Source organism: Vigna unguiculata, chromosome 3 (genome assembly GCF_004118075.2).
Source record: "Vigna unguiculata cultivar IT97K-499-35 chromosome 3, ASM411807v1, whole genome shotgun sequence".
Taxonomy (NCBI): Eukaryota; Viridiplantae; Streptophyta; class Magnoliopsida; order Fabales; family Fabaceae; genus Vigna; species Vigna unguiculata.
Genome location: NC_040281.1, coordinates 39,497,888 through 39,512,544, shown reverse-complemented (window position 1 = coordinate 39,512,544; position 14,657 = coordinate 39,497,888). Strand labels below are relative to the sequence as shown.

Sequence of the window (14,657 nt, the reverse complement as noted above, 5' to 3'; positions counted from 1 at the left end):
ATAGAACAAATGAAAATAATAGAAGATTGGAAAGTAAATTTTTTTAGCAAAGTTTCATTATTAAATTAGGCAATTTCTATACAATATATTTACTTGTATTGCTATACTTAAGTCCCTTCTTTACTTTCAAATATTTTTTTAAGAATAAAAAACTCAACGAACTAGCAGATTTAGATCCAGTTTTCGGGCAAATATTATGTGAATTGGTTGATTGAATTCTCTAACTCTAAAGCAATAGTTATTCACTCAAGTCGTTTCATCATTTCTAATTCTTCTCCCAATTTAATCCTACTAACATCTATGAATTTTAAGATCGATTTTTTTAAATAAGTAAAAATAATGTGTTATTATTATTATAATTTTATTTTAAAATATATTTTGAATCTTCTAAAGATATATAGAAATGTTTATTGAATGAGACAAATATGTTCATAGTCTATAAACTTAGATGTAAAATTAAAATTTATTCCGGTCTCAAATTTTAATATATTTTTATCCCTAATCTTTAAATATATATATATATATATATATATATATATATATATATATATATATATATATATATATATATATATATATATATATATATATATATATATATATAATCTTTCTAATTCAAGAGCAGAAACATTGTTTACCACATGGAAAAAAAATTGATGATGTTAAATTAAGAAGATAATATTCATTCATTTTTAAAATTTAGGGATCAAAATATATTAAAATTTGATATCACAATCACAATTTTCAGTTTTGCATCTAAATTTAGGGACTAAAAACATATTTAATCCTTATTAAATTATACTAATTATTTTAAATTAATATATGTCCATTTATAAGAAAATCAAGTTATTTGAGAAATACCAATACTATTTGATCATGTTTATCAATTTTAATTTTAAAAACATTATCCATGCTAAAATAAGAGAAATTGTTGACTATGTTGTATAACGTAGCATGAGTTTACCTTGTATTAACTAGGTCGTGTATACCAGCTTCTGTTATTATGATACAGCTTTGTATAGAGTACTTAAATTCATTTATCTGTAGTTATCAAATAGAACATGTTGCCTTGTAATTCAAAGTAATTTATGACCATATCCCTCTTCTAACATTTTCTAGTCCTTTATAATCTTCAGAATACACAATATTTTACTTGAAATGAATCATTCAGTGCTTTTTCTACTTATCGAATTATACAAGTAAATGGCTATAAAATACTTGAATTTGTTACCTTTTTTACATGAGTTTTAGCCTTATGTATAAACTCTTGAGGATTAGAAGGTTTAGCTTATAAAGAAATATGGAGTGTCTTTTCTAAGCTATATAACACTTCATCTATAGAGGGCCTGTGGCGCTTGAGCCCTATGCAAGACAAAGCTAGCTTTAGTACTATGTCAAATGCTTCAACAGAGTACTCCCCTTTCAGTTTAGGATCAGCAAATTCTGAAATATCACCACCTCTAACAACATCTCTGGCCTGAAACATGGAACAAGTTTGTGAATAATAATAAAGACTTTCATTTTCTTTTCTTATTATACAATCCTGGTCGTCTGTGATCATGGAACAATTCTGATATAATACTTACTTTAGACTTATCTAAGAGTTTTGAAGATACGATAAAGTTATTGGATCCAGAATTTCGGTCGAAGGCTTTTAGGAAATTTTTATTAACATATTATTATGATTTAAAAGATATCACACCCTTAAGTTCTTAGAATGTAATCACCCACCATTTTACCCAGAGACATTGGTCTCTGGAAATCAATGTTGAGGATCCTTTGTCCTGATAGAAGTTGCAGCAACACTATTCCAAAGCTGTAGACATCTGCTGAGGCTTTTACATGGTGATTTGTCCTATATTCAGGATCAATATAACCAAATGTTCCTCTTACTTCTGAGCTCACATAGGATTGACCCAACTCCATAACCCTGGACAACCCAAAGTCTGAAAGCTTTGCTTGGAAGTTAGCATCAATAAGAATGTTTGATGGCTGACAACACATCATGAAATAACATGAGTTAATGAATGAATGAATGTGAATACTAGAAAGATACTATGTGTATATATATGTATGTATACCTTTATATCACGGTGAACGATGCAGCCATTTGGGTAGGTGTGGAGAAACTCAAGGCCTCTTGCACTATCAATGGCAATCTCTAGTCTTTGAATCCATGAAAGAACTTTACCATTGCCTGTTGTTTTGTGTTCAAGAACTTTTATAATGAAAAAAGCTTAGGAAATTTTGAATGAATAAAAGAGAGGGGAAGAAGCATACCGAATAGCCATTCTGAGAGGTTTCCATTGTGGCATAACTCATACACCAGAAAACATTCAGATTCACTTTCACAGTATCCCAGTAAAGCTACTAGGTTGTGATGCCTAACATGAGAAAGGCTTCTCACTTCTCTGACAAATGTCTCCATGTAACATTCATTGGTGATATGCTTCACTGCAACAGATTGATTGTTGGAGAGTACACCTTTGTACACTTTCCCTTCAGTCACCCAAATCAAAAGTTAAAAATAGAATTTCAGTTTTTATCTTTCCCATACTTCATGCTATCTCCTTTTAAATAAGGTTAAATATAATTTTAGTCCCTAAACTTTGACTTAAAATTGGAATTCGTCTATGTTACAAACTTCGATATATTTTGATGTTGAAACTTTAAAAATGAAGAAATATAATCATTTTAATCCAATTACGTTATATATTCTTTTTGATATGTTAAATACATTTTTCAGCTGACATTCAAGCGATAACATATCAAATCGTGTAAACAACTTAAATGGTATAATATTTGAGACATGTAACCCTTTTAAATATTCTCCTTATGAAGCTTCTCTTTTCATGATTTAGTTGGGCATTGTTTGGACAAATTGGAGGATAGAAAACACAATTCCAGAAGTAAAAGTTATATTCTTACCGGCTATGCCTTGGCCTATGAAATTTGAAGCACTGAGATTGTCTGTTGCTACATAAACATCCTTCAAAGTTATCTTCAGTGAAGGTGAATCAGATTCTGGATAGTAGATGGTGTTACATTAGAAAGAGAAATAGGTGTTTCAGTACCATAAAAATGAACAAAAGCCTTTGGGTATTGAGTACCATGTTGTACTGATGGAGCACTTCTCATTCTTGTGACAAATAATGCTAGTGCGGCAAGAACCACCAATACTATAATTCCTGTTATGCCAAATGCAATCCAGAGACCTGTTGCCATTATGTTTTTCAACAAAATTGTCATGTATTGTTTCACAAAATCATCATGAATCATATCTGGTAGCAACCTGAACATATACATGTACCTGAGTTGATACTAGCATTTCTACTAGCCTTCACTTCTTCATTACCTGAAGCTAATCCTAATTCATTGAGAATGCCAAATTCAAAATCACTCAGATTATAAAAATGATTTTTCATGAATAAAAGTTGAAAGTAAAACCGGTGGATTGAAAGGAGAAAGGGTAATATTAACTGTTGTTGTTGCCTATCAAAATAAAAAGTAAAGTAACTCTAGTTTTAGGTTTTTTTTTTACATATCTCGGACAAACTTGTTCACAACAAAAATATACAAGTCATAAAGTATTATTGATCATAGGATAAGTCGTGGAGAGTCCTCATGATTTTGTTTTTGAAGTCGTGAGTTTACACAACTTACTCCATGAACAATAATATTTTTTTGAGTTGTCTATTTTCTTAATATCTAGGCAAATTTACTTCATATGTAAAAAAAATCTTAGTTTTAGATCTCACCTCCAGAAAGGGCATGATCTCCAAGGCATTTATAAACTTCTAGAATTGATTCCTCATCATAAATTCTTGTGCTTGTCAGTGAGACAAGAACAGCAAACCTACAAAGATAAGAACTGATATTTGCTGATTCTGACCCTCTTGTAGTGTCTGGTTTTGCACTGATATCCTCCCATGCTTTGAAACATTCAATGCAAGTTTCATTTGGCCTACCATTTGTGCTCAAAGGCATGCATTCTTCCTCCAATCTCCTAAGGTTGTTTCCAAGCTGATTAACAACATCTATGATGGTGTAATCAGAGCAACCACCAGTTCCACTAGTTAGCTTCTCCATTCCAGAACAAGTAAATTTGTTGTCAAAAGCTTCCATTGATGCCGTACAGTTTTTCTGCTCTGAGGGATTCAAGAATACTTTTCCAGTTTCGTTTGCCCTCACCCCCAAGGCATAGAGGTAATCACCAAAATATGGTCCACAACAGCCATTGATAAACCCTCCCCAATTGTACAATTCGCAGTTCGAACTAACCAGGGCTGAAGAAGATTGAATATCAAGGACACAATTATGAACAGAAGTTTGAGAAGATCCAAGACAAAGGGTGATGGAAAGCAGGAGAAGCAACAATTGAAATTTCATTGAAATAGAACAAGAGAAAACACATAACATGCTATTCAACAAATTGTTCACAATGGTTGCAGGTGGTGTTGACACAAATGATTAGTATGGAATGTCCCTGCATCAGCATAACACCACTTTTAGATTTTATTCTCGTCACCCAGAAGAAAATTCAGAAAAAGTAGTAAAAGATGATGAAATTGTTGAAAATTTAAAAATGAGTCTAAATTTAAATAAAAATAAAAAAGTTGAACATCTTACATACATAAAAATGCATAAATTTAATGTTTTAAGGTTTGAATTCTGAAGAAATGTCGACCGTTTTTATATATAAGTTGGATTATGTCTAATTAGTTTTGTAATTTTTCTGATTTGCTCTCTAAATACCCCATAAAAAATAATAAGAGAAAGAATAAGAGAAAGGTATCATGTACAATTTGTTTGAAATGTGACACTTTGTGGTAGTTTGAACAATCTATTATTTTATTTGGATTCAGGGTTCAAACCGGCCCTTGTAAAAGGTGACATGCGTGTGATATATTCCTAAGGTTCGGCCATTTGTCTGATACGGCAGAGTGAAAGCACCTTGTTCTTGTTGTTTATCTAAAAAAGGAGAAGAAGAATGAGAGAAACTGTGTAGCAGTCACATTTCAGCCATTTGCTTCAAGCTTATGTCATATAAAAATGTAGAGATACAAAATGCATCCTTTTTCCCTAATTGTTGTAACATAACAATTACAATAATATTATTTTGCTAAATTATCTTAGTGCAAAAAAGTATATATATGGGTAGATTAGACTAAAACAACGAAGTAATGGTGTATAAATATTGTTTAAAATAAAATAATGTGTAAAAACATTAACAACAAAAAAAACTCAATTGGATGCTTTTACCCCCTACACCCCTACAATTTCTTTACCACCCTTTCAAATTTTAAAAGATCACTTTACCTTCTATTAAAGTGATTTTTGGATTATATATTCTGGAATAGGTTTTCTGAAATTTTTTGGAATGGGATCTTTATAACAAAATTTCCGGAATGAAATTTCTAAAACAGAGCACATGAAATGTATTTCGGAACAAGATTTTTGAAACGGATTTTTCAGAATGCATATATTGTCTTTCGGAATTAGCTTTTCCAAATATACTTGAATGAAATATGTTTTGGAAAAATTCCGTAAATACAAATGCGATATGCGATAGTGTCTGTGTATATATATTTTTTAAATATACATAATATTATATTATATTAATAGATAATAATATTATAGTATTATTAAATTAATATATAAAATAAAATTATATTTATTAAAAATAAAATAAAATATATTAAAAAAAAAATTAATAATTCATAAATAAAATAAAATACATCAAAAATTTAATAAATAATTATATTTAAAAATAAAATTGATATTTTGAAGTATGATTATAAAAAAAAACATAGGTTCAAAATGCTTTCCAAAATTTTATTTTTCGGTGTTTTTTTTTTCTTTTCATTTGCAGTGTTCTCTCTTCTTTTTCCGCGATGTTAGTAACAACAACAATGATAATGCGGTGCAAATGCAATGATAAGAAGATTTTGAATATTATTATGGAGATATAGTTAATAATTGTGGAGGTGCAAAAGGCAATAACGTCTTTAACATAGGTAAAAAAAGTCATATGGATTAAGTTACGAGAGTCAAAGAATTGAATAATGTAATTCAACTCAATCAATTTTGCTAGATTATATGAATAAATTTGTCGAACTATCATAAACTCATTTTATATCACTAATTATTCAATTTTAGGATAAGTAGGTAAAAAATAAAAAATAAAAATATTCCTTTCAAATTTGGGTACGGGTGGAGGTTATGACTTTTCAAATTTCCTTCATAGATATTTTACATTTTCTTTTAATAACTAGTCTCTAACCAGTCCGTACAGGTTTTTTTTATTTATTTATTTTTACTTTTTTTTAAATAATATAATTATTATTGTATTTTTTAAATAAATTTAAGAAATACATATTTAACTATTATAATTATTCATAATATATTAATATATTATAGAAATAAAAAGATAAATCATATAAAAGAAATAATTAATTGTAATATTATATAAGAATATATATTAAAACACTTTTATACGTAGTTTCAAGTCAATTTTTACTTAATATTTTGTTTAAATGGAATCTCAATTTTAGTTTTTCTTTTTCAATTGAGTCTTAAGATATGTTTGATTTCAACTTGTAAACATTCAAACAATTTTAATAAATTATTGAATGTAAACCTACCCTAATGTTTTATTTTCATTTAATAGTATCAATTTGTTTTTAATGGTAATAATTTAATTATGATGTTATGACTAAAATTGAATTATGAGAATCTCACGTCCACGAAATTGCTAGGTTGAAGATTTTAACGATGAATTGTAGATGAAGACCTATTTTTTACACGTAGACCATTAAATATTTGTATTACTTTCATTATTTCATTTTTTTAATTTAAAAGCTTAATACACAACATTATTGTTTCACTAAATAAAATTAATAAGATAACTCTAAAAAATGTTATTTCATATCGATTTATAATTTATAATATGAATGAATTAAAAAATCAATGACTATATTATATTGAATATTTGCTGATAAAAAAAAGTATTGAATATTTATATGTATTACTATTAATTATTAATATTATTGGTATATTAATTAGTATTATTAGAAATTATATTATTAGTATTTATCGGTAATAAATAACGTGTCTACTACTTTATTATCATGAAAAGAAATTTAAAAATCTTTTTCCACATAAGGCTCTATGATCTACTTAAAGGTTTTTCATGCTCTTTTATAAATGGTTGGTACTAGAAAAGGGAATGAGTTGGGACTGAGACGCCTTTCACCATTACATACTCATTTTTAGAAAAATATTTTATCCTTATTCTCATACTTAACGGGTATCAAATTTTTGTTTCGAAGATTGACTAATTACAATTTTCAATAAAAGTTATAGAATTAAAAACATATTTAATTCTATATTATATTATAGTTATATACAATTCAAATTAGAATACAAAATAAAATTTGATGAGAACCAAACAATTTATTAAATTTGCAAACATTAATAAAATCTAGTTGATAAAATTTTAAAATATTTTTAAAAAATTAAAAGGAAAATAAATATTCAAATTAAAAATTATTTTAAATGTCTATTTACTTCAAATTTTAAATTATAATGAAATAACTTTTTATACTTATAAAAGTTATATTACATCACTTTATCAAAATCACACAAAGAACAAAAATTAAACTAATAATAATAATAAAAAAATAACATAGATCATTTATCTTTTGAACTTCAATATATGTTGGATGGTGATAAAAAATATTCACGATGATCGCATTATGTTATTATATTATAGTAAATAAAATTTATTTATACAATTACAGTGATAAAATTACACAAATTATAATGAGTTAGAAAATAAAAGTAATTATATAAAAAAATAAAAATAGTATTTTATATTATAAAAATAAACAATAAATAAAAATATTAAAATAATTATGAAATGTGTGTCTTAGAAACAATTGGAGAAATCATTTCATGAAATCGTACAAAGGAAAACAAATGAACAGTTAAGGCGAAGATAAGATAAAAAATACTTTAGATATTTAAGAAAACTTTTCAAATAACATAGTCAATGATTGATAGATAAAGAAACTTATTTTAGCGAAATAAAAGAGTTACTCAAATGAAACAAAAATTAATAACTATAGAATAATGAAGATAAATTTTTTATATTACCTAGTAAATGAAAGGTTTATACTATTGAACACTTAAATTGATAGTGTTAAACATTTTCATGTGAAAAAAAAAATATACAACAAATAAAATGATTAAAAAAAAGTCATAAAAAATATTTAGTTGATATACATTATTTGAATATAATTGCATAAAGGTTGTGATAAGAATATAAATATATTGTAGATGTGAATAAATTTTATGACAAACCAAAAAATAAGAACAAATAAAAAATAAAAAATGTGTACTTTATGTGTGTGTGTGTGTGTGTGTGTATATATATATATATATATATATATATATATATATATATATATGTAGGTGACTTAATAGATTATGAGTATTTTAATAATTTAAACGGAGATGGGGATATAATGGGGATGAGTATTATAGTGGGCATGAGGACGAGGATGGGGCGGATATGTACATCCACATCCTCATCTTCATCCTCATATCCAATTGAAAAAGTAAGGTATTCCCTATAGGCAAACTCATATCCAATAAATACAGAAAATCTCCATCAAAACGGGAACGGGTTCAAGTAATGCCCATTGAAGCGGATTTATATGCCTTCTCTAGTCAATGCTTGAGTTTTTTTGTCTTTAGGTAATTAATTAACTTGACACATGTAACTTTTCTCTCTCCATATGTTCAAATGATTTTTCTCATTAAGCACTTATATCATTAAATATCATTAATGGCATTATACTTATGTCGTAACCTTTACAATTTCCAAAAGTATGTAATAATATACCCGCATTTTCATATTTACCTAAAGAGATTTGAAACTAAAGGACATCAATGTGGTTGCTTCCCAAAAGTGTTAGTTCCTAAATTTTGTAAGAAAACAATATTTTCACATACTTTTTTGACACAATTTTGACATATATAGCCCATGTTACGTTTTTAAAATCAATTTTCTATTTTTTTATTCAGGTGGTGACAAAGCCTTTTTGGCCACGTTGGAATCCAAAATTTGGCGTGACGAACCAAATACTAAAATATGAAACCCTTTTTCATTTCACTCCATTGTTTGTGTTTGGATTTCTTGGATTTTGCTCGCGTTGTGGGTTCCTTGCTTCGTTGTGGCTCTATTGTCGTTGTAGCTCTATTGTTGTTGTAGCTCTCGGACAATTGTTTGGTTGTGTCGTTTCCTTCCAAACTATTAGACATAACACATATTGGATCGCAAATTTGTTGAGTTAACTTTAATTTAAGCAATCTTATATTTACAATTAAGTTTCTTATTTTTCTAAACATGTGCCAAATGTCTTTTCCTCTTCTTTGGTCATGGCATTTTTTATATAAAGGAGCATAAAGGACTGCAAAAAGGTACACACCTTCCAAACTACTAGATATAACACATATCAAATCATAATTTTGTTGAGTTAACTTTAACTTAAGAAATCTTATATTTACATTTAGGTTTCTTGTTTTTCTAGACATGTGTCAGGTGTCTTTTCATCCTTTTTGTTCATGACATTTTTTATATAAAGGAGCATAGGCCCCTATTATAAAATTAATTGAATTCTCTTGCACTTATCCTTTGATAATCATCATGAAAATGATATGCTCTTATTCCCTTTCTTTTCTTCAATCCATTTTATCTTTCCTTTTACAATTTGTTTTAGTTTTCTCATCTTCCTTAGATGGCGGTAATGAATAACCTAAAATCACACATGGAAATCATCTTCCAAAAGAATGAGAAAACCATTCAAAATAAAATCAATAAAAAACAGACTTAGGAAAATCAAGGAGTCCAAACAACTCCATGCACAACTCACCAAAGACTCAAATATCGTTCGATAACAACATCAAATTGAACTTCAAGGTCTACGAGACTAATTAGATGTACTCATTCATGATCATCAAACATAAAACATTAAGAATGAATGATCATCACATCAAAGCTCTCTAACGAACCAAAAATGTTGTAAAATCTCAAGTTTAAGAACGTACTTATATCAAGAAATAAAACACTAGGGCTCATACTAAATAACAAAACATAGGCTTTCACCCAAAAACATAACATTAGACACCCGAAACTATTTTCACAACTTCTCGGGTACATATAATTCAAAGTAGTCTTACTCCATCACTTGGATGACTTCACAAAGAAAAATATTGATGGATACCATTGTTTCACCACTAGAGGTGATAGTTTTCAATCTTTGACAAGTTCATTAATAAAGAAGAAGAAAATGAGTAAAAACATATCACATTCCAAGAAGAATCATAAGAAGTGTAACAAGAATAAAATTATTGCATAAAAGGGTAGTGCAACCAAGGTGATAGTTGAAGGCCTTAATGGGATCGTCCTTGAGTAAACCCTTTAGTTCGACTGGTAGTCATCACAAGTACATAAACATCTTCAGGTTATACCTTCTTAATCTCACCTGCAATTAAGAACTCTTAAGAATGAAAAGAAACTCTCAACATATACCACATTTTAAACCCACTAGAAAAACTTCACAACATGAAGAATATTACAATAGTTTTCACACTCCCACTAGTGAACACACTAGATGACTAATAGAAGGACTTTATAAGGCACTATATGAATCTTGATTTTTGTGTTTTGTAGTTGTATTCTTCATCTTTAATTTGAACTCTTTATATAGGTTTTGGAAAATGACAATTGAAGTTTTATATCAAATATCTCTCAATTATGCAAATTTGTGTATCAACATTAAAGCATATCTTCATCTCATTCATGGTAGATACTGAAAATGAAAGTTTTGATAAGATCTTCAGTGCATTCATCATAACAACCTCAACTTTTGGTGATCATTGCAAAAGAAAAAGACAAGCACGAAAAAAAAGAAACAAGGAGAAAGGTAAGCTAATGGATTTAAATTAATCAAAACAGTAATCAAGTCATTTAACACAAGCAACATGTATTACTTAAGCATCACTAGTGCATATTTGACATTTTACTTCGCCTTATAGGCCTCAATTATAGCGGAACCGAAGCTTATAAGGAGGTGGTGACATTTTTGCAATTTCGTCCAACTATATTGCCTCAGGTCCACTAAAAACCAGTGCAGTAAGAGGTTTTAGGTCACGGTTACAAAAGAACCGAAGCCAATAAGACAACCCAATAACCTTAATTTCAAAAATGCCACCAATGTCAATATTATTGGTCTCGAGTTTTTATGGACCGAGGCAATAAAGGACTTTAAGTCTCAGTTATTAATTGGACCAAGGCTATAAAGCCTCTTATAATTCCCAATTCGTGAACCTTTATTCATTGTCTCCCATAATTCTCTTCTCTCTGTGCGAACGTTTGCTGCTCTGCCACTAGAGATGTCAATTTGGCCCCTAGTCCATAGGCAAGCCCTGACCCACTCTTCATAAAGCCCCCTTTTAAGGGAGCCCCAAATGAGGGGGCCAAAAAAAAGCCCCAGGCCCTAAAGCCCTCTCTCTAGTGGGTTAGGGCTAGGGTTAAGGTGGGTTAGGTCCCCCAAATAATACTACATTAAGCCAGAGTCAAAGATCAAGTCGAGCAAGCCGGACATGTCCGAAGACCCAAACAAGCCCGACGAGCCAAACATGTCCAATCACCCAGACAAGTCCGGACGGGCCCTAAGGCCCGAAGACCCAAATCTGCCCCACAAATTGGATGGGTCTGAAGACTTAGACGTGCTTGATGACATTGACAGGCCTGACGACCCGGACAAGCACGATGACCCGGACATGGCCGACGATCCAGAAGACTTAGACGATCCTGACAGGCCCAACGACCCGGAAGGGCCCGACGACCCAGACGGGCTCGACGAACCGAACGAGCTCGACGACCTGGACAGGCCCAACGACCCGAACGAGCCTGACAACCCGAAAGGGCCTGACAACCCAAATGGTCTAAAGGACCCGATCAGACCTGACGACCTGGATGTGCCCGCTGTCTCGGATGGGCCAGATGAGCTCATCAACCTAGATAGGTCCAACGATGAATTAGCTTCCCTTATCTCAAATGTAGACCAGGATTGAAATGAAGAAAACCCTAAGGTGATTTGAGTATCAAAACCCTAATTCAATCTAGAAAAAACCAGAATGAAGGAACGTAGAGAGGAAAAGTCATAATCATGATCAAAGCAGATTTTAAAACCCCTAAATTGAAAAAAAAAGAAGACACATGTTGGATTTTCAACTTACACCCCAATTCGAAGAGGATTCTGACACGATCCTAGCACTAGTCTCTAATTCACATTCAAATGAAAACAATGTGAGAAAAGTGAAAGATCAAGATTGAGTGAAAGGAAAAAATGAACTGATGTTAAGAGAAAGAAGATACTTTGTGTTATGAAAATTGAAGATGTGTTTTTTTTTTAAAAAAAAAAAGGTTTTACATGAAATAAAGTGATACTTTATTTTTCAAACATCACTTTTAAGATAATGCTCGGCTAAATACGAAACTAGTCAAACAAATGTTGAAACATTTAAAAACCCTTAATTAATGCTTATAATAGTATCTTCTTCCAAATGATTATCTATAAAGGCAAACATTGAAGGTAGTGTACAGTAATTTCTCATGAAAACAAAATTGAAACAATGGTAAAAGGTTGATCTCATTGCTTATAAAATATTTGTCTCATTGAAATGATTGTAGAATACCGACCTCATTAAAAAAGTTACAAGAGTTAAATCTCATTGAACTGGTTCATCCTTAAAATGGTTGCCCACGTGCTTATTTAAAAATCATTATGTGGATTTTAAATTTGGGGGACTTGTATACTTACACACCTTTATTTCTTGGATTAACATATATTACATGTATCTGGATATAATTGCTCATTGTTCAATAACTTGAACAATCTAATATTGAATTTGGAATTGAGAGTTGATATTACATATTAATAATCCAAAATATATATATATATATATATATATATATATATATATATATATATATATATATATATATATTTTGTTAGCTATCCATAGTATTGAAGATTAATATCAAATGAAATACTCACGCAATTCATCTATACTTTATTATTCTTTTAAGTTAGGGAAATATCATATGTAATTATTGAAAAACTATTTTTTCTTATATCTTATTATAATGACTCTTCATATGTTAAAAAAAAAGCAAAATTTGTTATAATTATTAGATTTCGATTCATTAAATCGATGGCTTATTTTATTTGTATATTTTTTTATATTTTTATTATATTAAAATAGTAAGCTTAATTACTCGGATCATACCCATTTTGATTCGAAAATTTCAAAATGGTACTCACTTTAAACTTTGTCTCAATTTAGTACCCAATTTTAATTATTGCATCAATGTAGTACCGTTAAGTCTTTACAAACGGCGTTAACGACCTTGCCACGTGTCAACATCTGGATTTTTTAATTTTTTTAATTTTTTTGAATTTTTTTTTGAATTTTTTTTTAAATTTGTGTCACGTGTCAAATCCTTGATTTGACATGTGGCAAGGTATCGCCACGTGTCAAGGTACCTGACAAGTGTCATTGTCTTCATTTCAACTTAGTCCCCACATGTGTCTATTTGTTTCAATTTAGTACCCATATATATTTATTGGTTTCAATTTAGTACCCAATTTATTTGTTTTAATTTTGTCTTAATATTTTTTTACAAAATAGAGAAATATTGTATTTCCCTTAAGACCAAATTTATTATTTATATAAATGTTATATTTATATTTGTTATTAAAAATGACTTACAAATATGTTATTCATGACTTTTACCATTAACTTTAATATAAATTTCAATACTTAATTTTATAACTCATTTTTAGTAACAAATATCAATCTAACATTTATATAAATAATAAATTTTGTCTTAAAAGAGATACAATATTTCTCCATTTAAAAAAAATATTTGAATAAAATTCAGACAAATAAATTGGGTACTAAATTGAAACAAATAAACATACATGGCTACTAAATTGAAACAAATAGACACATGCGGGGACTAAGTTGAAATGAAGACAATGACACTTGCCAAGTACCTTGACACGTGGTGATACCTTGCCACGTGTCACTGACAATGCCACGTGTCACATCAAAGATTTGACACGTGGCAATTTTTTTTTTTTTAAATTCAAAAAAAAAAATTAAAAAAAAATTAAAAAAAATAAAAAATCCAGAGGCTGACACGTGGCAAGGTAGTTAATGTCGTTTGTGAAAATTTAACGGAGGGTACTACATTGATGCAATAATTAAAATTGGGTACTAAATTAAGACAAAGTTCAAAATGGATACCATTTTGAAATTTTCGAACCAAAATGGATATGATCCGAGTAATTAAACCAAATAGTAAAAGTTTATGAACAAAATAATTTTAAAAGAATACTAATTATTTTTAAATAAATAAGCCATGTTAATATTTTGTAATGAAGAAATTGTATAATTATTAGAGTAATTATTGCTGTTTATTACATAATAGAATTATTTAATTAAAAAATAAAAACAAAATAAATATAAAAAATAGTTTAGAATATACATTATCAAAGTGAAGAGCGTTACGTATAACG

The 14,657-nt window shown here is 29.0% G+C and overlaps 1 protein-coding gene across 1 annotated transcript; it reads right to left on the bottom strand.

The window, feature by feature from the left end:
- Window positions 1–1,131: 1,131 nt before the first annotated feature.
- LOC114179941 (probable LRR receptor-like serine/threonine-protein kinase MEE39) lies at window positions 1,132–4,480 on the bottom strand. Its single transcript, XM_028066455.1, has 8 exons — window positions 3,759–4,480; window positions 3,311–3,367; window positions 3,111–3,215; window positions 2,929–3,024; window positions 2,281–2,499; window positions 2,082–2,197; window positions 1,732–1,992; window positions 1,132–1,477 (listed from the first exon to the last, which is right to left on the bottom strand). Exons 1-8 carry the CDS (start codon window positions 4,417–4,419, stop codon window positions 1,289–1,291), a joined length of 1,704 nt encoding a protein of 567 aa, XP_027922256.1. The 5' UTR covers window positions 4,420–4,480; the 3' UTR covers window positions 1,132–1,288.
- Window positions 4,481–14,657: the final 10,177 nt, after the last annotated feature.

Excerpts from the sequence above, each read along its gene's own strand:
- LOC114179941 (XM_028066455.1), bottom strand. The coding sequence starts at position 4,419 with ATGTTATGTGTTTTCTCTTGTTCTATTTCAATGAAATTTCAATTGTTG. Across the intron at positions 1,993-2,081 it reads TCGTTCACCGTGATATAAAG|CCATCAAACATTCTTATTGA; the intron begins GTATACATACAT and ends ATGTGTTGTCAG. Across the intron at positions 1,478-1,731 it reads CAATGTCTCTGGGTAAAATG|GCCAGAGATGTTGTTAGAGG; the intron begins GTGGGTGATTAC and ends TCCATGTTTCAG.